We start from the raw sequence: 24,361 nt of genomic DNA on the forward strand, positions 1-24,361 counted from the left end.
TGGGCATTTATTTTTCCTTTGGAGTTCTGCATATATTTTAGGGTGGTGCATGAAGAGACAGGGCAGCTGTAGCGGATGAACATGATGTAATGGGTAATGAAATGCATCTACTGAAAGTAGAGTCTCTGTTGGGTGAAGAGGTAAAAATCTCTTCATCACCTATTTCATATTTAACACAGGAATATCGCTCTGATGGATGTGTTTGAATGAAGATTGTTGAGGGCAGAACCAAGCACACGGTTCAATTCAGTTTGATGTCCCAGGTCCTTTGGTGATGACAAAATCTGCAACCCGCAGGCAGCACCCTTGCCCTCCACCTGACGATAACACGAGTGACAAAAGCATTGGACACTGAGGAACAACCCCTTTTCCATTTCTACAAACTGTTTTCATGCATTAGTTCTCTTCTGCAAATAGGCACCAGCTTTACACCCCATCGGTGTGTGCCACCGGTGCCTCGACATACCTCCAAATCATCAGCCGAGGCAGTGACTGCTGGTGAACAAACTCACTCCCCTCTGCAGTATCGCTCCTGCTCATTAGGCACTCCGTCCTGGACACAGGCTGTGACAGTGTGACTTCCCCTGTGCTCTCTCTACCTTGTTCCTCATCCGCAGCTATGATCTGCCTCATCAGGAAGGCCAGACAGTTTAGGCTTTGTACCCACTCGTGCCCTTGCTACACCCCTGCTGAGGCTAACTAATAAGGAAGCCAATTAATCTAATCTGTGGCACCACTGTTTAAATAACGTGACATTAATCTGCCAGCATAAATTGCTTTTTGAAGGGAAATTTCTCATTATTTTTGCCATGTTCAGCAGACTCTCCAGGTTCAGGCTGTGTCTGAAGTCAAAAGGGGCTCATACAGCATTTTCCAGACTTCATTCCGAGCTCTCCGTAAGTTTGACAAGCCAATTTGTGTATGTCCTTACCACATACATTCACAAATGGTATTTATACAGGGTGCAGGACCGCAACATTTTTCCATGAGAGCTATTGTGGAAGTAAAGTCCCCACATAAGAAGCAGTACAATTTGGCTCTCTAGGGGACAATTAATATATGCCAGTGACATAGACTCAAAGGTTCTTACTTAAAAATGAAAATAAGCCTGAGGTAGAAGAAAGAGTAAATTTCTCTGCAGGGATATTTACTGCAGAGATTTTAATTTCTCCTTTTTTGTTATTTCAGCCTTCTCACAGCCTCTTAGCAAACTCGGGGTAAAAACCCCTACCATTTCTGCCACATTTGCCTTCTGTTTTCAATGGCCTGTGTTTTCCGTTTTCACAGGGGGTGCCGGCTAAGACCCGCAGTTCTCATTTTCCTGGGCTGAGGTGTGTAGGGAGGTTGTGTTCAGTTCAGCTTTCCTGCATGTCACCCATTTTTCTCCTGCTGGTCACCCAAAAATTAGATGCTGGCGCCGGGTGCCATCTAGTGGGACAAGCCCCTGCGTTTGCTGCTCATGTTTCCTGGTATGCACATCTCCGTACTGTCCCATCTGCGTTCCTCTGAACCATGCTGCTTTTCCAATATATCAGCCGATAACTGCTTACAGCTGTCTGCATTATAAATAGCTTTGCAAAGCTCCCCTCACAACCCTACAGTTGCACTTGCCGCATTGTAATTGCCAGCTAGTTGTGATTTATAGGTACTGCGATAGCATCTGCAGGTCGAGATGTAGAACAGGGAGCTCTCATGCGAGGTGCTGGGAAAAGTGGAACACAAATACAATATACAGTTATTTCCTAATATTATTTTTCCTAACTTTGGAAAATAAAAATTTAGCAATACAATGTAGGCAACAACCTGCCTATGAAATTCAGCTGCTGAAAATTGTTTTATTCTTTTGTGGGGTTTAATAATGTTGCTCCTACTGAGTCCAGTATGGATGATCTTGGTCATTCACATCCTTCACTGAAATAAGGGGAAAAAATTAGTTTGTTCAGGGTTTTCATGGCCAGGCCTTGACTGACCAGTGCCCCTTAGTCCTGTTGCAGAATTTCCCTCACCGGTGTTAAGGTCATTTCACACCAGTGTGTGCTGCTGGACCACTGGGTTGATTGGGCACTGCAGGCCCTAAGCAAGAGCTAATTTTGGATTGATATCCAAGGGGCTACCTCTGTCTTTAACTTTTTGCTGTGGCCAGCAGAAATGTTACACTTTTTTACAGTTCTGTGTTGTGTTTGCTTCCCAAAAATAAAGCCCAGCATAAAACATATATTTCCTCAAACCTCCTAGTGCCCACTGAGTTCTGCACTAATCATTTCCCTGGGCACACAGCTAAGTGGCAGGGATTAGAGCTGACCCCCTTGTATGAGCTCTCAGCACAGTGTCAGCACATCCAGCTGGGGCAAGTCAATGGGATCTTCCAAATAAATTTATAGGGATCAGTGAGAAAATCAGCAGTTATTCCCACTCCTCATTGTGTATGGGAAAGAGGAAATTGTACACAGATTCTCCTAAGCAGAATCCATGTTTCTTCCCAAATTTATATGTGGTAAAGTCAGAGGAACACGTTAAGTAGATCACAGGAGCAATCCCAGAGCTGAGTTCAGCTTTTCTTGCCTATGCTGCCAAGAGCCTGTGAAATACCACATGCATCGTCCATGCTGAACTCGCAGTAACTTCAAGAGAAGTCCCATGAGTGGAGTGAGTGCAAAATATGTATTGGAGATCCACAGAAGGGATAATAGGAGGGGAGGAACTGAGCCCGTGCTTCACTGTGAGTAAATTTTCAAAGTGATGTCTGTAGATCTCTCTGCAGAGCTCTCACTAATGTTCCTGTCTCCTTCTTTTCTACAAGCACCTGGCAGGATAGAGGTTAAAGTTAATTAAAAAAACTCAATCAGATTTATACATACCCTATTGTATAATATTTTGAAAAACAACAAGCTTTTCCTTGCACATGCTTCCATGTCCATGTTCACAGTAAAAGGAAGATCTGTTTCATTATTTAAAATCATGGTTAAAAAAACTTCAGGGCACTGGCTCTGCTGCAGACATCCGTCCGTTTGACCAAGACTGTTCTATTTTATTTTGATCTGGCCTGTCAAGCCCCTCTCTGTAGCATTAAAGAAACTTCCTGTGCCTCAGTGTCCCCATCTGCAAAGCAAGGAAGAAATACTGCTTACCCGACAGAGGCAAGATGTGGTAATTACTGTAGCAAGTGCTGCACAATTTCACTCTTTAACATTCATAAACTTGTACTAGAGCCCACATTTTATTTTAAGAGGAAGAAGTACTGTAATTAATAGAGTCTGTTTTCAGCTAATTAAATTTTACTTAGAGGAGCTGAATATTTTCCCCCAACAATGATATATAGAAGTTGTATTAAACCCTTATAAAAAGGTATGTAAAACCCAATAACGATGTGAACTTTGTTAAATAAGTAGGAAAAATGTATTCTGCAGTTTGTGAAGAATCTGCTATTGCTACTTCTTTTCTCTCCTCCCTCTTTACCAATTATCATTCTATAGTTTTTATCATCTTTTTGAGATAGTTTATATAGTTAATTAAGGCACCTCTCCTGCATAGTATGGTGGCTTTTTGCCAGACTAAAAATAACAACATCCTCATGATGTGATATGTTTTTTCAGTTGTATTTTGACAATAGAAGACTGGACCTTGGAATAGTTAAACTTGATAGGTTGATTGTGGAGCCTGACCTTAAACACCGTGAAGTGGATAGGAATCTTTCAGTTGCGTTTACTGGCATTTGGCTCAAGCCCTGATGGAGCAGGTGGGCTTCTTGCTTTTTATAATAATCTGAATTAAACACTTTGTAAATCCCTGGAACAGTGGTTAAATCACATACCAGCTTATTGCTTGCAAATACATTTTGCACCTCTTTAAAAAGAAAAAACCAGCATTTTATTAAGCAAAGGCCTTATCTGAGCATTGCTCGCTTCCAAGCAGTGGCAGGTTGAAAGCAGCTCACCCTTGGAAGGCAGCTCAGGCAGGACTCTGGCTGTGCCTGTGGGAGGAAATCCACTTCAGCAGCTCAACACCACATCATTTCCCCAGAGGATTTGCCATTTGCTTGCCCATGTTGGCCACTGCATAGCATTTTTTATGTGAAATGTTCCTTTCCTGTGTAGGCAAAGCAATTCTTACCACATGCTTCTCTTCCAGAATCAGCTGTGATGTGGGTGGACACCTTAGAAACCATGTATAGCGATAATAATAACGAATAGTCCCCTGATGGGAGGATTTGATATTAAGAATTAGAATAATGACTGCTGAGACTAAAAAAAAAGAGATCTTGAGTAATTAATAGTTAGATGCAGATGTTAGCAGTTTAGCAGAGAAAAGCCTGGCAACCAACCTCCTTAAGTTACAGAAAAGGTCAATAGCTTATGGCTCATCAGGAAAAAAAAAAAGGAAAGAAGAAAGGTTTGAAGCAAACTCTCCTGTAGTGTTTCTCTGAGGCAGTACTCCCTGAAATGGAGGCAGGGCTCATATTAAATTCTATACTTGAATAAAATGTGCTTCGCTGGTGAGAAACATACCCGGACTTGGAAATGTTCGCATGTCTCAGTGTGAATGAACCTCCTCCACTGCCGAGGCTGTGACCAGCCTCCAAACTGTAGACACTGCCGCAGAGTACATGCACATCCCAACACTGACCACTGCCAAAACTTGGCATGTTGGCATGATTTTCCTCCTTATTAATATTAAAAAAGATTTAGTACAGAATTTTGACAGAAAAAGGATATAAAGGTGGATGACAGAGAACATATAAAATGATGTTGCATAGCACCAAAGAGGCAACTACAGCCTATACAACTGCTGTTCCCAAGCATCACCTTCCTAGAAAAAAAATTGGTCTGTAGGTGGATTTTTGTCATGGGGATTGGGATTTTTTTGTTTGTATTTTTGTCCTAGTGTTCAAGGTTCGGGGGGGGGTTTCCAATAAAATAGGAACAAGAAATGTGCATTTCCCCAGGAGGCTGTTTTTGCTCCATTTCTATCAGGCTGTGGAGATGCCCTGTGGCCTGGGCCTTCATTATTTGTTGCTGTGGTTGGGTGATATTGATGCTGAACACAGTATTCGAGGTGTGGCCTCACCAGTGCCGAGTACAGGGGCGCAATCACTGCCCTACTTCTGCTGGCCAAACTATTCCTGATACAAGCCAGGATGCCGTTGACCTTCTTGGCTGTCTGAGCACACTGCTGGCTCATGCCCAGCCGGCTGTCAACCAACACCCCCAGGTCCTTCTCCGCCAGGCAGCTCTCCAGCCACTCCTCCCCAAGCCTGTAGCGTTGCATGAGGTTGTTGTGACCCAAGTGCAGGACCCAGAAATTGGCCTTGTTGAACCTCATACAATTGGCCTCGGCCCATCGATCCAGCCTGTCCAGGTCCCTCTGCAGAGCCTTCCTACAGCAGATCAACACTCCCACCCAATTTGGTGTTGTCTGCAAACTTACTGAGGGTGCGCTCAATACCCTTGTCCAGATCATTGATAAAGGTATTAAACAAGACCGGCCCCAACACTGAGCCCTGGGGAACCCCGTTCGTGACCGGCCGCCAACTGGGTTTAACTCCCTTCACCACAACTCTCTGGGCTCAGCCAGCCAGCCAGGTTTTTACCCAGTGAAGAGCACACCCATCCAAGCCATGAGCCACCAGCTTCTCTAGGAGGATGCTGTGGGAGACAGTGTCAAAGGTTTTGCTAAAGTCCAGGTAGACAACACCCACAGCCTCTCCCTCATCCACCAGGTGGGTCACTTTGTCACAGAAGGGCATCAGGTTGCTCAGGCAGGACCTGCCTTTCATGAAGCCATGCTGGCTGGGCCTGATCACCTGGTTGTCCCTCACATGCCTGGTGAGCTCACTCAAGATGATCTGCTCCATAACCTTCCCCAGCACCAAGGTCAGGCTGACAGGCCTGTAGTTTCCCAGATACTCCTTCTGGCCCTTCTTATAGAGGGGCATCACACTGGCAAGCCTTCAGTCATCTGGGACCTCCCCTGTTAACCAGGACTCCTGATAAATGATGGAGAATGTCTTGGTGACCTCCTCCGCCAGCTCCCTCAGTACTCTTGGGTGGATCCCATACGGCCCCAGAGACTTGTGAGTGTCTGGGTGGCTCAGCAGGTCATAAACTGCTTCCTCCTGGATTATGGGGGTTTATGTTGCTCTCCAGTTATGGGCATTGCCTCGCTGCCATGGAGTTTAATGGGACCTGGGCTCAGGTTATATAGTGAGAGCTATAGAGGGACCTGTGCCTAGTTGCTGAGGACTATATAGCGATTTGAGGACTATACAGTAATCATATTCCCACCTCTGAGGAATATGTAGTGCTCTGTGCTGTAGCACTTGTGCACCTCAGCAGTGTCCAACCCAGTGGGGCTCCTTTCATCCTTGCTACCAGGTTCTGTGACCACTTCACAGGTAGGCACTAACCAAATTTAATAAACTGAAAATCTCTTATTATCCCCAAATAGACATCCTGTCCCCTTGGCCAGCTCAGAACATATGGGGAAGAAGGGAGTGGGGAAATTTAGGAAATGTAAGAAAGGACTTTGGGTGGAGAAAGGATGCTCCAGCCAGGGCTTTTCTTGACACAGTAACCACTGGGAAATCTCTTTATGGCAAATGTGATATAATCCCAGGCTGATAGCCCAGACTGTGTCACGCCAGCCCTGATGTCTCTTTACCCCTTAACCTAACCCTCCATTTACTGAACGCTCCACTACAAATTTGAGGAGATAAGACAGGAGTAGGAAAGGTTGCTTTCCCATGTCACACACGAGAAGGAGCTAGAGGTATGAAAGGACCTCCCATATGCAGAGTTGTGAAGGCAAAAGTTACACTCTATTTCAAATGGAAGCATTTCCTTTGCGTGTGTACTTGAGGTTTGTACATCTCTGTTATGGGGCAGAACTGTAGGGCTGGAGTGGTGTTTTAGTCCTTTAAATAAGGAGACTATTTTACAATCCACTTTTGAACTGTATCTGAAATCAGGTTAATTGTGATATTGCTTAAAAATGATCATATCACTGTTGATAAGAAATAGAAATAATGGCTCTGCTAAGTTTATTACTTTTTTATTTTAACTGATGAGGACATGGTCTATGTGGGGAGAGGCTGTTTAGAAGAGTGTTGTGTTTCAATATTCCTGAGAACCTATGCACAAACCTCCAAGATCTCCTTATCCTCCTGACATGAGAAGAAATAAGATTTCCTCAAAGGCTCTTAGTTTTCAAGGAGATACAGAGAATACTGAGTCATTCTGGTTTTGTCTGGAACCCAGTAACACAAACTGTTAGATTAGTTTAGAGCACAAGCCCAGGAATCAATCTCTTGACCCAATTAAAAGTGTGACCTGGAGTCCAGTGCAGTTATATTGTAACAGGGCACTTCTGCTGGCTCTGGTTACTACCAGAGATCACAGCTGTATCTCATTTTGTGTACTAATAATCCCATATTGCTCTCTGCAATCACAGTGCATCATGGTGTTATATTTTTATTAGGGTTTGGAAGTCAGACAAGGTCAGCTGGATAGAAAATGCTAAGGTTTCATCACAAACATGCTTTCCTGGGGATTGGCAGAGTCGCTCTGAAGAACCAGGCTCATTATTGTTGAGATCTTCCCAGTTCATTCTTAAACATCTCAGCGCTTACTGGATTGTTTCTCTTCAACCTGTATTTTTTTGCCCATATTTTGGATAGCAGATCTTTGTTAGCTGACATTCTGACTAGCCTTCTTGATAACATTCAAATATTTAGTTTTTTATTTATCCGTGCCTCTGATGTAGATAGACTTGAAATCCTGATAAACCCAGTGCCTTACCTCATGCCTTGAGTAGCTCTGAGATCAGAGCTGGCTGAGAAACCTCTATAGAGTAAGAGAAAATTACTTTTAAGTGGTTGTGTTTATCACCTGAATGTTATCACCTCTCATTGTCTCTTTAGGGGACAAAATATGACTCCAGGAACAAAAGTTCTTTAAAGAAAAGCAGTAAATATTCACTCTGTCATCTATGATTTAGAGGGGTCACATGAGAAACATGATAATGTCATCATTTTAAAAGTAATGCTACCAGTATTTAAGGACCATTTCCACTGTTTGCTTACACAGGGAAACGTAGAGATTTTGATCAACAACTTGCAGTCCTCCAGCCTGCATGACCGTGACTCCCAGCTGTGTACCAGTCTCCATTTTTAAATTAGTTTTTGTAGACCTTCACTAGAAAGGCAAGCCTGTGCCATCCTTTTACATAATTCCCAGTGGAAGTTGGTGACTCCTTTTCTGACAAGTGATTGATTTTAAAGTAGTATTAGTATTGTGCAAGATTTTGCAGGCCCAGCACCAAATATCACATTGATGGACGCTTTACAGACACAGGCAGACTATAATCAAAAGACCTCTGAGTTCATATTATTGGCTTGAATCTGACTGGATTGCCAAATTAGGGACGAATGGTTTAGATTCCTTTGCTTTTTGTCTTTTATGCTCTAAATCCATAGAATTCATTCACGTTGGAAAAATGATTGATGAGCTCAGTCATTTTTAAGAACAGCTGAATGATGTGATGTGTATCTGTAGTTGAAATTAATAAGTTCAAATTGTTTTCATTACCTTCTTCTACTTTTCTTCACTGAAAAGTGCTGTAAGGAGAATATGTGTATGTGTGTATGTGCATTAAATATTTAATAGCGGACAAGCCGAGATGAATGGAAGAACCTTCCCCATCTGTTTAAGCACTTTTATTAGAATTCCAGGAGGATTCTTTTAGTTGCATCTTCTGACAGTCTGATTTCTTGATTATCTGTTCTGGCAAGTCTTTGATTCCCATTTGTATTATATTTTATTCTATCTCACTGCAAGTCTCTGCAGGGATGTGCATCTCCTGGGAAGCAATTTTCTTAATGGCACCTGTCTCCTCTTCTCCTTGGTGAATAGTGAAGTAAACAAGTCATTTAATTCTTTACGGCATTCCTGCTTTCCCTCCTTCTCCAAGTCCTTGCCTTTGGTTCTCTGTACATTTACGACCATGTATGCTTTACATGCTTTTATTTCTTTTTGCAAATTTTCTCCAGTGCACTTTTTCTCATCATGCATCAAAATCTCTCAAATATTATGAAGTTTCTACTTCTTTATAACCCTTTCAGGTCTCTTCTCTACATGGTGGTTTATATCAATTTTTCCTTTTCTTCTTTCTAAGGAAAAAGAAATCTGTCTAAGCTGCTGTCTGATTTTTTGCTACTAGAACAGACACCAAGTTCTGGTTGTGAGACAGATAGTTTAGATAGATAGCTTTTTGTAGTTAACCATGAAAACGTCTTAAAGTGCTGAGAGCTGATGTGCTTAGGGCTGTTGTCTTTCAAAATATTAAGTGCTGGCTTGATGCAAATAACAGAAGGGGATATTTCTGCATTCCCCACACTTTTTTAAACTACCTTTATTTCTTCAACTTCTTTACATATACTACTGAAATCTTCAGATACTTTCTATATTTTACAAAATTATGGCATAGTTAAGCAAGAAGGTTCAAAGATTTTAAGAACTCACTCCACCTCATACACGTAGTTTTGGTTATTTGTTAAGAGGTTGAACATGTCAGAGTCGTCTTTGGTGCAAATTGTTGCATTTTTGCTAACACTGGCAGCATGTGCAAAGAATTTCCATACAAATCCTATTGCTCTGTATTTAAAATTAAAATTAAAAGTTATTAAAACAGACCCTAGAAGAACAGCCCAAACCATACCCCAGACTTTGACTGCTTTTTTCAGTTTCAGTTTTTTCAGTTTTTTTCAGTCTGGCATTGTAAAATATTTTTCTTCAAGTAAAAGGAGCCTTTCAGTCAAATACAGTGGAAATTTTGTATTGTTTCTTAAGTTGTTTTTGAAGAACTTAATATAGAACAGTTTGTCATGTTTGTGCTCAGGGGGAGATCAGTGCCTCTGAGGGAAATTGGTCTTCTTTAGGAGAAAATGTCAGAAGAGGGAACACATAGATGTAAAAATTTCAGCAAAACCAGTACAATCTCTTCAAAACTAGTTCCTCATTAATCATGGTATTTTTTAAGCTCAAAACCAGACAGCCCCATATGATTAATTAGTTTGTTTTATTCTACATATATGTTCTGAGCTAAATTACAAGCAAAAATTATTGGGCAGACAGCACACTAATTGCACTCAGGAATATTCCTTATTCAAAAATTTTGAAGGAATATTTTTTTGGCAGAAATCTTCATCTAAATGAGCAAATTTCACAGTTTACTACTTCCATTATGTTTTGTGAACATTGTGCCGAAATCATACCCATGTCTGGGGCAATTTAACAACCTCAGTTCCAGACAATGTCATCTTAATGTGGAAGAGTTTATGCAGCACCAGCTCCATCTTCTTTCTGGCCTAAACCAATGTTATTTTTCCCCTTTTTTTCCCAGGCTTTAAAATCAATCATTTTAAGAGTTGAAAGAAATAAAGGCAACCCTTTAATAAGGCCTTGCTTTTTCTTTGGCTGGAAATGAAGATTAAGGGTCTTTTCCATAAGGAAATAGTGAAAATGGTGTGAGGATGCAGTGAACCTATTTCTTAGTGCAAACCAATAGCAGGAGATATACAGGCTGCCTTCGGAATAGCCCGTTTCCAAGCCAGCATCCTGCACAAATGAGCTCACAAGGGGAAGGCTCAGATCTAACCAAGGGCTAATTATGAGGGTCTGTGAGGAGCACTGGCTCTTTGGAGAGACTGAAATGCCCTGTAATATTGATTGATTCAAGAGAAAATACAGAATGATTTTAAGCAGGCTGTTCTGTAGGAGAAGCAAGGGTGTAGCTATGGAGGACTATAGCTTATCAGCTTATGCAGCACTTGTTAAATGGATGAGTGCTCCTGGGATATCGATGTGCATTGGTCTGACTCCCTTAAGGGTTTTTTACCAAGGAGAACTAAAGGTCCAGAATACTATGAGATAATTGGAAATGTGCTTGATAGCTGCTCTCCAAATGGGTTTTTCACTTTGAGGATCACTAAGACCTTTCCTGGGGAGAGCAGTAGAGGGTTGTGGCCCTCCTGCATGGAACAGCTGTGTAAACAACTCTTCCTCCTCCCTCTATAGGTGATGTAATGGGTTTGTAACAGGGTTGCTTGGGGCTGCCAGGGAGGGTGTGTCCACACATATTCCACCACAGATCTTGCACCCAACACAGCCTGAGTAAGTGTGTGGGAATCTGGTCTTTCATGGCAGGGTTCACAGGTCTGTGAACCTCCATTTTCATGCCACCTTCAGGCTTGCAGAGAGCCTGGTCTCTCCTGGCCACTGCGATATAGCCTATCTCCGGTTCCTTCCTACAGCTTCTCTGAAGCCTGCTAGATCAGGCTTGGCAAGGAGGGATACCTTCTCAGTCCCCTTGCATGTGACACTGAAGCTTCCTGCAGGTGAGGGAATGAATGTTGCTTCTCTAGGGAAGAGGATTCTCTTCGAAGAGATGAGGAACAAACAAAAATCTTCCAAGAGGAAAATGTCCATCTCTCAGGAGTGTTTGTGGGGGGAAACTAGGATCTTAGACTGCTTCATAGTCTGTGGTAGAAAAGAATACCTCAGAGCATTAGGATGGGTGGCTGGATACTGCCTTCAGATCTACACCACAACCTGGACGTGCTGTTACATGCTGAATACAGAGGCAGTTTATGGTACCTAGGTTTGTAAGTGAGGTGCCTCCAGGCAATATGCAATGCCATCAGTCAGCCTTTCTATCTGCATATCTATCCAAAGGTTTCAAGGCAAACAAACAAGATTTTGCTACAGAAGAAATTTCCCAGCCATTCTGAAAAACTTAAGAAGGAACTCAGGAGATGCAATTCTATTTTTCCTCAGCCATATCAGATAAAGGGAAGATGACTTTGCTTTTTTCTCTGCCACAGAGTTCTTTCCTGGTAGACCAAATAGAGGGCTTTTCCTTCTGCCTTATCAGGTACCGGAACTGGTTTATGCAGCATCTCTCATTGTGTTAAAGTTTTCCTCTTCTAAAAGGCGATGCAGTGAGCAGAACTGACAGGACTTGTCTGGGCTCTGGTCTGAATTATTGGCTGTAATTGGTGTATCTGTCCCTTAGCTCCACGTGTGTTATCTGAAACATTAGGGGTTTGAATTCTTACAATTGTATCGTCTGTTTATTTGGGGACGATATTTCTCCCTCTATTTATAATATCTTGCTCATTTTCTCACAAGTGAAAAAACCCAAGAACTAGATAATTCATTTGACATATAATGAAGTTCTTTTTTTCTCCCATAAGATGTTTTGGTTTGATTCACTAGTTTTCTCTCTTCCTCCTGTACTCAGAGGTTACTCTCTGTTGAGATAATCAAGATAGCTAACCAAAGAGATTGAGTCTTAGCAGGAATAGCTGACTTGAAACTAAAGCAGCTAATGCATACAAGCTTGAAAAGATCCAGAGGAAGTTGTTTGGCTATTCTTTCTGGAATGGGAATTTTGTGGCTGCTGTTAGTAGGAGTTCAGTATGCTGCTTACCTGGTCTCTGATCCAGACTTTATGCTACCCGTAAAGACACCTTCCGGTTAAGAACCATGAGGAGAAAAGACATGATTTTACTCCACCAGCAGGAGTTGTGGGTGACACTGCCTATAGAGCCAAAGCTATCTGGGTAGCCTTCAGACTTGAAGAGTCAGTGCTCAACAAACCCCTTTTGCCCCTCCAAATTCTTGATGGATCCCATCTGCATCAAACTTGTCATCTTGAGCACTTCACAGCTTCATGGACCTCTTCACAGGGGCCTTACAGACATTATGGGTTATGATTTAAAACCACTGATACATACTTTCTAACAGGAAGCAGAAGCTGCTGTTCTGGCTGTAGGAGTTATGGAAGGGGGAAACTGTAGGCATTGGTGTCCTCATCTAGGGTTTGCCCAGATTCTAGCTGGTCTTTGAGCAGGAATTCACAGGAAAAGCTATTTTTTTCACATAGGAAAGGCTGCATAAAATCAATTTCTAAACACTTCTCTTGATGCTGTCTTTGGACTTGCTACGAGAGCCCCAGTGCAGCAGGAACGTGCAGCCAAGGGAGTTCTTGCCTGAAAGGGCAGAGCCGGAATGTAACCGTGGTACAGCACCAGGCCACAAAACAGGCAATAAAGATAATTCAGTTTGTGTCTAATTATCGCATTCAGTTTTGTTCTGTTTGAAAATATGGTCTGGAAAACATTGCCTTTAATGAAAAAATAAACTCTGTGCAAGTAGAGAAGATCTTTTGCTTGAAGGCTTTGGCTCTTTTTTTCTGGTTTTGGGTGATGTTGGCCTCAAATTGCCTTGTTGTTCCTATCTGTAGAGCAGTGATTGTAACGCCCTTATTTTTTAAAGCAGTTTGAGTTCTGCTAATGAGGTATACTGCATACAGGCTTTATTAACGTTCTTGTTTGTAGAATATTACTATACACAGAGTTACAGCAATGTGACTTCAGCATTTATAATGTAATTATTTATGCTGTGTATAAATGCTGTCAAGGCAATGCTGTCTGTGCTGTGATAAAATGACATTATGTTGCTCTGACATTTACCAAAAAATCCTCCTTTTTCTGTATTGCATTTACTATGTCTCACTGATGTTCTGCTACAAAATTGAAGTAATGGATGAAAGAACAAGAAAAGCATTTTGACTTTATTTTCTTAAAAAATGAGATATATGTTATTAATAGGAGCTTTTCCCTTTAAAGCCAGGCTGCATATCAGTTGTTATAGAGTTGCTGAACTTTTCTGCAGTCGTGTTCAAAGGAAAATTATTAGGCAGAAAAGCTATAGGGTGAAGAAGATGAAATGATATTTTTCTTGTGGCAATATGATTAAAAAATATAATTATTGTTTATCCTTTGCTGTCATCATCAGTGTTGATAAATACAATTACTTTGTTTGTCATCCCTTGACTAATTCTTAAGGCTTAGGCAGTCAGAAGTGGAACTAATGTGTTTAACTTTGTATTAATAAGAAACAGGAATTGTCAGTTAAATATTTGATCTTACCCGCACTTACTAGTTGTACAGTGCTTACCTTACAATAACACAATCTACTGAAATCTGTCACTAAATATTAGATGACTCCAGCTGAAAGATGCCTTACAGGGTCATGGTGGATTTCCAAAACAGGTGTGCACCAGCTTAAATAAGAACATTCCTGAAGCTGAAATTTTATTTTTCTCTTTTTGCAGGGATCCCCAGAATTTGTATCCCCCTGAGGTCAGCAATGCAAAGCTTCAGTATGCTGGTTGGGGTCCAAAAGGGCAACAGCTGGTAAGAGAAAGATCAAGTGTGCAAATGAATTTAGAGACCATGCTGCTATTGTTTGCAAGTAAAGAAAGAATAACTCTTTACTGACTAGCTTCTTGAAACCTGCTTCTAGCATCTTTGTGGGATTGTTTTATCATGTAATTTATTTACAAAATTCCCAAATATATAAATTTACTGCAAATTAATTGTGTCTAAAAATGCAGAGAAAGAACACTTTATGAAAGCTCTTTGAGAGGATGCACCTGCTTCTCCCAGTGTTGGACACAGGACAGGTTATAGACATAACAGAGAGTATGATTTAGTTGGCATATCATTGCTTCACCAGGGTGCCTTCAGACGTGCAAACTTGGCACTAGGGCAATTTTAATATTAGCAACCCTGTATGGAGAATACATCTCTCTAGAACACAGCTGCCCTGAATTTTCCCTGTAATTATTTCCAAAATGGACAAAGGTAGAAGTGTATTCTGGAAAGTTTTCGGAGCAGACTTGAAAAAAACCCACTTGTCAGGGATTCATTGTGTTTCATGGAGCCTTTCATACTGCAACAATCCTGAAATCTCCGCTGTTTTGTCCCTTGGCCACTGCCATCTTGGATTTACCCATTTTTTAGAGCACGTATTTCCTGGTAAGATCCCTGGTTTTGTTTCCTGGTGTGATTCCAATATTAAGATTTTGCATATGCCAAACATTCTCTTTCTAGTGTAACAAGAAAAGAAAGAGTGACTTCTTTTTTTCATATGGAATTTTTATACCAAAAAAAGAGCTTTAAAAGCTCATTATCCAAGAAAATCTGGCATATGTTGCCTGTCCCCAGTGCTCTCGTGGGGTTTTTTTTTTCCCTGTGTCCTTAACTAGATTATTTTCAAATTTTATTATTTAAAAAACAGCAATGGAAGACATTATCATTGCCAGTCTGCAAATCAGGTTGGAGGAAACGTAAGAGATACAGGAGTAGGAAAGTCTCTCCTCTGCTCCATCAGGAAAATTGGGTTTGAGAGTGTCAGTGGCCTCCAATCTGGTAGGAATGGAGAAGCAGCAGCCTTTGCCTCTATGCAAAATTACTTTTGAGGAGCTCATTTTTTCTCGTTGCACATACTTACTTGCCCCACTCCCATGACTGGTGTGGTTTAACCCCTGCCAGGAGCTAAGCACCACACAGCCGCTCGCTCACTGACTCCCATTCACGTTAGTTTTACCAAGCTGAACGAGTGTACTTAACATCCACCTTAGAAAGAAGATTTACCCTTTTTCTTACCGAAGTCAAGATGACCAAGTTACTTCCTCCATTGCCTTCTCTACCAAAGTAACATAACTATACAGGAAGGAAAAATATTAATATCAAAATGGACAAATTTTATATACAACAGGACAGTATATACAGTCCAGGAGAAGAAAAGTCTTCATTGCTCCCAGCTTTACCTTTTAATGCTGAAATAACTGATACCACTTTCCACCAATTTTTATTATGAAATACACAGTGAAAACTTAATTCCCTAAGAATTCCCTAAGACATCAAGTTTAGTACATGCCCCTTCTGTGGGATGCATGGCAGATTTCTTTGGTTTTTTTTAAGTAACTGCAAGATTTCCTGTTACTATTGAATTCCTTATGAATCTTGGAAGTATCTTGCAACAGTGGATTTGTTCTGTACGTTTCTTTTTTATTCCAAATAAGTAAATCTCTTGGCCTGTAATTCAGCTGTATTCCCTGTTCCTGCATTTGGAATCAGGGTAGGTGAGGAGAACCTGACTGTTTTAGTTTGGTAGTTTTAAGTGTTATCTTGCACGTGTCTAACATATGGGCCTTTTTTGCACTTTTCCTTGCCCGTCATTTACCTTAAAAGAAAATTATAGTTGTAGTTTATAAAATAAGCAGGCTTGTACATGCATCGATGTAAGCTATTTATAGCTAAAGATCAGCAGAGAATTGCTAGAGAAAAAAAGAGGCCTTTTAAAAAAAATCTACAGGCGTTATAAATGAGAGAGAGAAAATATACAATGCGTGCTGTTCTGTATTTTAGGACTAATTGCATTACTCAGAATATAATTGCCAGTGACATTCATGTCTCCTTCTGTGGGGACAACACTGAGTGCAAAGGCAGAGAAAAATTAAAGTCCATTTAAACTTGATGGTGTGAAGGTGTTTGCTAAATGTAGTCTGGGTTGTGTTGCAGGAGAGGGAGGGAAAAATGTCAAGTGGGATGGAAAGGAGTAACGTGCTCAGGACTACATATCAGCTCCGCTGGTTCTAGCGGTCACAGGGCCAAACACTTTTCAGAGTATTTTAGGGTGGTCCTACAACTACACTGAGGCACATGAGCATGTGCCAGCTCCGGCGCTGCTCACAGAGCCCCCCTCTGTGCACAGTCTGCAGCCCGACTCCATGCTGCATCTCCCAGGAAAGGTGGGAGCACAGGGTGGGTGGGTTTTGCACCACCTTGAAGATATCCCAATTTTCGGGAAATAAAAAGCTTTCCCCTTGAAATCTCCTGGATTGTTCTTCTTTGGCAGCACAAAGGAGAGGCAGGGCAGGAGAGCAAGAGAGTTTGGTTCTGAAATTTTTTATTCCCTTTGTAGCTTCTGTTTCATCCTTCCTAGGGGAACTTTTAGTTGCTGTGTCTGACCTTTCTCTCTTGCATGTCTAATCATTCAAAAAAGAAATAAATCTGAAACAGAAACAGCCTGAATGATCTGCATTCTTTGAGAATAAAAATAAACAGTGGAACTTTCCCAGGAGCAATTTTCTATTTATCTTGTTTTCTTTTGTCCTTACTCATTAAATTATATGCCAATTTTTAGATGGTGAACTCCTCAGAGCATGGTTCTTGACTTCTTACTAGCCTGCAGAAAGCCACACACGCCAACAGAGCTGTATAAATAATGGCAGATATTGGTTCTGAGAATATCTATGTCAGAAGATCAGAATGCAAAAAAGCCCTCACTTCTGGTCCCTCAGAAAAAGGCTTCAGCCTTTCTCAGATCTCAGCCAACGTCTTAACAAATTAAGTCTTCCAAAGCTGTTGGAAGAACTGGTCCTGAGTCAATAAAAAGAGAGCCATTAACTTCAGTGCAAGAGGGACAACGTTTCCTAAACGTGGCAATTATTAAAGGGCTTATTCCTCTCATTTGTCCTACGACATGAGCCGTCATTTATGACTTTATAGAATGTGTGAAAAACACTGTTAAATTGGAATAGCAGTGTGATATATTCACTTTTTGTGGGTGTAAATGACTACGCAAAAACTCTATGAAAAAAACCCATCCACTCCATGGTGCACTCAACAGCCCAAAGTCTCCCGCAGTATTCGATGACATCAGTTCACTGGCCTTCAGCACAGAGCTTGGTAGTTTTCAGTAAATAGGCTGTATTACCCTCAAACAGTTTGTGTGATACTTTCTAGCAGTATGAGGATGCTGGTGGCATGATAGGACTGCAAAATTGTTAGGCTGTACCTTTGCGCTGTTCTGTGTATGCTTATTTTTGTAAAAATCTTCAGTCCTCACATTTCCTCTTTTTCTCTGATCTTGCCATTTATGACTCAATAGCTGCCCACTTTTGGAGTTTCAAGTCTGCCACAAAAAGCTTCTGTTAATTGATCTAACTGGAATATTTTACCAGTTTCATCATTTTGCATCTTTCAGAGGGAGGTTCTGCCCAAGGGCAGAGGGCTCGTGAAGTTTTAGTGGTACATTTGCTCCAATAGTATCTATTCAAAGGTTAATAAGTTACTATGACCCTGAACTCAGTTTTCGTAAAACTTATGTGGCTGACAGGCTTGGACCCCTCTATTTGTTAAAAAAAAAAAAAAGTAGTGCAGTGGGAAGAGTTTTCCTTTGCTGGTTTGCTTGGCGTCACGGCTGAAGTCAGGGCGTGCTTCAGGAGCAAGAGACTGTCTAGTGCATATCTGTAGCTGAAGTGCTCAAGGAATCAAAAAAACCTGAAGTTTTCAGGAGGCTTTTATCTACATTATCCCAAAATGAGCACATCCAGGTTCACAATATTTGCTTTAAGGACAAACTAGGTATATACATGGGCCCTATTGTCAAAAGGAAGGAGCAAACAGTAGGCCTGCTCTGATAACATGCAGGGAATATTTGCCTGTGTTGACAGCACTAAAGTACAGTTCACAGAAGCTGTTAAACTCCAATTTCAAAACCAGAAGAACTTCTGCCGTGCTGCTATTTTCCTTTTTTTTTTTTTTTAAAATCAGAATCTGTAACAGCCCTGACAGATACTAATGATAACAGTGACACATCAGATGCTGGGGGAAGCAGTTCTGCACAACTTTAGAGGCAGAAGTTATAATTCAAAAGAACCTCTCTCATACATCATAGTATTTATTCTTCAGCAAAGAGAAATATTTTTTGAGGTTCTTCTGGCCAGTCGGTCTTTTACTGCTTCCACTGTTTCTTTAAAGTACCAAAAAAAGTACAGGAAGAGGATTACAGTTGCTGAAAGTTTTGTATGTCCTTGCACTTACTGCAACCCCCAGAATGTCAAAACGGATTTCTCCACAGCCATAGCCAATAAACCTTTACCAATGCCAACTTTTCTGGAGCAGGAACTACCCTTTATTCTTGTAGATTATGCAGCAATCAAGTGTATACTTGGTTCTAAAGTAATAGTAGTTACGTTTAACAGCAGGCGCAGAAGTTGCAGTGAGAAATCTCTCTCAGTGAAATGCAGCCCCTACCATGTTAGAGGTTTGCAGGTGCCCTCAGACAATGAATGCAAATGCTGGTAAACAGCTTGTCATAGATATTACTGTCTAAAAAGTGCAATACAATTTAAAGCAATATTTGAATTCATTCATATATAAAACATTCGAATGATAAATCCTGCTGCACAGGGCCCGAACCTTTCCATCTCATTTGTTGTTATGATTATTTTTAACACTGTAGCACAATGTCTCGCTAACTAGGATATCTAGATGCAAAAAGCTGGTTAAGTGATGACATCTGGAACTAAACTGGAGTGACTCCTCTAATTAGCAGGTTTTTCCTTGCCTGAATTCGTGCCTGTCATGCCAGCTTAGTTCCAGGCAGAAGGGCTGCATACATATCAAGTGGGGAGGACCATTTTCAGGGGAGGTACTGAATCATCTGCTGTTGTTCCTAATCCAGCAGGGCTTTTGAACTGCTGTGTGTATAATTGCTGTAGGTCTGTTTGTCTCCACCATTATTTCATAGATTTTTACATCATTATTTTCAAGCTGTTGTTCTCTCGCCTTTTCTTTTCGCAATGACATCTAAATCAATATTTAGCTGTGATCTGCTGTATGTAATTATTCTGGCTTGGTTATCTTGCTAGTTGCATGGAAGGAAAGCCCACCCCTCTCCCCACTTCCTAATGTCTTTATAAGCTGTATTTAAGCATGGTGGGAGATATTCAGGCAGCTTTTTACATGGTTCCTGCATTCTGGGAAAAGCAAGAGTTTCAGGATAATGATATTCTGTCTCCCCTTCATCCCCTTTTCCAGTGTCAGCATATAAATTCTTTAAGGAATCCCCAGTAAGACATTTTACGTGTACACTGAATACCTGGACAGGTTACTCTGGTTGGGGATGCCCATTGCCCTTTCCCCTGATTTTATTCAAAGAATGCCCTTGGAAAAGTGTTGTGTTTGTTTTTTCCTGGCTACAGTGGCCATAGAGTCCTCTTTTCATTTTCATTTTTGTACATCCTTGTCATTTCCTTTGGCATCAGTGGGCTTGACGTGTTCAGTCCTCGTTTACCAAAGGGAAGCGTTGGCACAGCGTTATGAGCTCTGCTGAGAACAGTTGTGTCCCTTCCCATCTCAGCATTCTGGGTGCTGCATTTACCTCAGAGGAAAAAAAGCAAGATATTTAAGATAACTGAAGATGCTACAAGAAACGTTACTGAAAGAAGATATAGGTGATTTTATTGTAAATAAGATGTTGCTCTTTTTGTGGACATGAAAGATTTCAGAGAAAAAAAATGAAATTGATTATTCGCCTTAGAAGTTTTACCAATAAATCAGAAAAAAAGTTACTGCTCTTACATCCAGATATGAGAGACATAGGTTGATGCGGTGTTTAAGGCATTGCCCCTGGAGGTGAGACACTGCCATAGGCTTCCTCTGTGACTTCATATATGTCACTTTGTTTTCTGGTTAAGTTACGGCATGAAGATGGCAATGTATTCGTACCTCACAGTGGACTTACAGAATTAATATAGTAAATGTGGAGATTCACACTCTGCATTAAGGAAACTGAGTATGTACCACTAAGAAACGCAGGTATTGATAGACTTGCTAGTTTAAAGCGTTTCACACTGTACTTGCACTATAGGGCAGGTATTGAATTATCTTCCTTTATATTCCTTGTATACTACTGCAGTTGCACAAAGTGCAAAACTCCTAACAGTGCAACACACTAGGATAGGGTCTGTTCCACTGAAAATATTTCCCTCCTGTTACAGAGACCTAAAATCATATTCCTCTAATTTCAGTTGTGCTTTATGGATACTGAACACGTATCCTTTGTTAAGGCATTTTTCATTTCAGAGATCTAACAGCTAGAACTATTTACTTTAGGTCTGCGCATAAGGGCTTCCGCATCTTACAAAACTGTAGTTGGCAGATACTGCCCATTGAAATAAGTGCCTATGAAAAGTCTTGTTCTTGGAAAGCTGCTATTTTGTGCCATGAAAATAGTTACCATTTACTTTAGATAGCAGCAGTCATTGGTGAGTGTATGTTTAAGTGACAGACGTCAGGATGCCACAAGCAGTGCCATTTGTGGCGTAGCTCACCTTCCCTTGCCAGGGTAGTCTCATCTTCCCCAGAAACTGCCATACCTCAGAGCCGAGAGAAGGCTTCAGGAACAATTCTGTTAGTTCTACTGTTCAGCTGCTGCAGTAAATGTTGATGGTTTCTGTTACTAAACATTGTATTAAAGAGGAATATTACACTGAATAGCTCACTGTCCAAGGTCAGATGTGTATCTTGAGGAAACCTGAACCCCAGTTTCCAGTTTCTTTATGCTGTCAAGTAATCTGTGTGCTCTTCTTAGGCAGATATTCATTCTGTAACACAATAGAATATTTAAAATGAAACACTGTATCATCTCATATTAAATAATCTAATTTATAGTGATGTCCTACATAACCATCAGTGATATTAGGTTACAGAATACAAGATAATCCATCAAGCAGAACTTAAAAGTAGAATCAGAGTTCTGTACTAAATGGTACATTTACTGATACATTCTTTAATATAACAAGGCAGTTTTAAATTAAAATAACCCCATTAAAATCCAGGGCAAAGAAGTCCAGGCAGACATGGTTCTCTTTGTTGAGGTGAAATAAATCCTCTTCTTTTTCCCTGAAGAACAGAAAATAGGACAGCATATTTTTATTGAAACATATATTTTTAAATCTCCAGAATCATGATAATTGCTTATTTGGCTGGACTCTGGCAGATTCTAGGTGTGATTAGAATCCATACATGTTGTGGACTAGCCTGCTCACAGAATACAAATGGAAATGCACTGTGTTTGTAATGAAGCAACGTCAAAAATATAGAGAAGCTTGTAGAAACCTGAGAAGAATATTAATGCACTTAAGGACTTGAACTGTCAGAAGCAAGCAAAAAATCTCTTCTGTGCCCAATTTAAAGGGAAAATTTTGGGAATATGCTTCCAGGTCACAGAACTTGTCATTATTCCTATAGCCCATTTTATGGGACTTTATCTTGAGTATTGGTTCTGCAAGTTTTGGATTGTCTTTGAAGACCTTAAAAACCACAGGATCTTACATACTCTTCTGCTTTCCAAAGGGAGCCTTCACATTTCCTGGAGAAAAGGTCTCCAGACTTTACTGAATCCTGTAGACACACCACAAACATGATTTAATAAGTATCTTAGAAAAACCTTGCCTGTTCTTAACAAGGAATTGTAACCTATAGGCTTTACAGAACATGCTTAATAGCTAGATAATATTACTTGCAGCAGATCCGTGTTTTCCCTAGACTTCCTTTTACTGCTGAGGTACCTATAGAAGCCGTTCTTGTTGCCCTTCATGTCCCTCACTGAATTCAACTCTAGATGAGCTTTGGTTTTCCTGACCCCATCCATGCACAATCAGTGTCTCTACATTCCTTCTAGGTCACCTGTCCCTGCCCCTGCCTCATGTACTCCTTGTTATGTTCAAGTTGTGCCAGGAGCAATGTGCTCATCCACACAGGCCTCCTGCTTCCTTTGCTTCATTTCATACACATCAGGATGGACCATTCTTAAGCTTGGAGGAGGTGATACTTGAAAATCCAACAACTTTCCTGGACCTCTTTTCTCTCCAGGGCTCTATCCCATGGGATTCTTCCAAGCAAGTCCATGAACAAACCAAAGTGTGCTTTTCTGAAGTCCAGGGCTTAATGCTTTTTGCTATGATCTTTCCTGTCATGATCCTGAACTTCACCACCTCATGGTGTATGCAGCCAAGGCTGCCCTCAGCTTTCACCTTCTTGCTTGAAAGCACCTCCCTTCATCAGCTCCTTGATCACCTGTGTCAGGACATTGCCACCACTGCCCTCCACAGACCTCCTGGGTAGCTTGTGCCCAAGTTGTTTTCCCTCCACCAGATAATGATTAAGGTCCTCCATGAGGACCAGGGCATTTGAATGTGATGTTTATTCCAGCTGAATGAAGAAGGCCTCATCATCTACTTCCTGACTGGTCAGTTGGTAGCAGACGCTCACCACAACACCATCCACTTTGGTCTGCCCACTAATCCTGACCTATAAGCTCTCATCTGGCGCCTCATGCATCACTGAACTCCGTGCATCTCGGCTGCTCTCTCATATAAAGGGCAACTCCCCCTCCTCAGCATCCCAGCCTGTCCTTCCTAAAGAGCCTGTATTCATCCATCACAGCGCTACAGTCGTACAAGCTGTCCCACCACATTTCTATGATCCTATTGAGATTGTAGCTCTACAACTGCACACAAACCTTAATTCCTCCTGTTTATTCCCCATACTGCGTGCGTTAGTGTACAGGCACAGAGAGGCACCCATTTGTGGTGGTTTCCCAGGAAAATTGTGAAAGCTTTCCCCACAGAGTTGTGTGCTCAGCTTCTCCTTATTTTTGTGCATTGTTTGAGGAGGGCCTCCTTCAGCCCTGTTCACCAGAGTCTCTCTTGTCCACATCTCCCTTTTCTTGCCAGCCAAGTCTATCATTTCCTCGCCTGACTGTGGGCCATCCTCTCCCTCCCCCGGTGTTCTGGGTTTAAAGCTCCCGTCCTGAGGCAGGACAGAGTTCCCAGCCCCAGAACTGGGCACTGAACCTGATCTGTAGCTGCAGATCTGTCAGCAGAGCAGGATCCTTCCTCATGGTGCCTTCATTTACCAGCCCAATCAGCTTAAACTCTGCCTGTCCCTCCTTTTGTGTAGGGTCTCAGAGAAGATCCTTCAATATCCTTTTTGACACCTCTGATGTTGCAGAGTCTTCTAACCGTCTTCCACTGCTCCTTTACTGACTCCACCCATGCCCACCTCCTGCAGGCAAGGTGATCGTCTCCCCCAGCCACAGGGCGAGGTCACCTCCAGACCTGGAGAGCCACATCCTCTTTTGGAAGCTCTCAAATGGGACCTAGACACTGTTCATAGAAATAGAAAGTATCACTTTATTTGAAGACATGAAGGAATGACTTTCCATTCTCTCTGCCTTCTTAGTCTGTTGATCATGTGAGATGAAAGCAAAATTGAGTTCTTAATGTTTATTTTATAAGATATATTAGCAATTTCCAAGATATATGACTAAAATCCAGAGATTTGCACAATTTACAAGTGGTGACTTTTCTGTACTTCCTTTCCTAGATATGTAATCAAAGCCACTGAAGGCAGCAGATTTTTCATTTGTCTTTTACAGTAACTCTGATAATTTTCCTTTTTAGAATCAATTACATTTTCTTTCATTGCATTGACTTCCATGCAGTTAATCTCTTACACTACTGATATGAGATACATACAAGCCTTCGATCTCCAATGAGAAGTCATGAATGCTGGTTTTGATGGCTTTATAGATCAGCATGATTCTTATGTGCATCTATCTGTACTATGGTATTTTCTGGTTTTAGTGGTCGCCTGGGTGGT

The 24,361-nt window shown here is 41.3% G+C and overlaps 1 protein-coding gene across 4 annotated transcripts in view; it reads left to right on the forward strand.

The window, feature by feature from the left end:
- The window catches only part of DPP6 (dipeptidyl peptidase like 6), a 578,451-nt gene that overhangs the window by 449,174 nt on the left and 104,916 nt on the right, over nucleotides 1–24,361 (forward strand). For 3 of the 4 annotated variants that reach the window (XM_075082347.1, XM_075082346.1, XM_075082348.1), the window contains exon 7: nucleotides 14,173–14,254. In XM_075082347.1, the coding sequence (XP_074938448.1) occupies nucleotides 14,173–14,254 (82 nt within the window). Of the gene's footprint in view, nucleotides 1–179; nucleotides 4,604–14,172; nucleotides 14,255–24,361 lie in introns of those variants that run through there. The other variant, XM_075082349.1, reaches the window with a different exon arrangement.

The sequence above is a fragment of the Phalacrocorax aristotelis genome, chromosome 2 (genome assembly GCF_949628215.1).
Source record: "Phalacrocorax aristotelis chromosome 2, bGulAri2.1, whole genome shotgun sequence".
In the NCBI taxonomy this organism is placed as follows: Eukaryota; Metazoa; Chordata; class Aves; order Suliformes; family Phalacrocoracidae; genus Phalacrocorax; species Phalacrocorax aristotelis.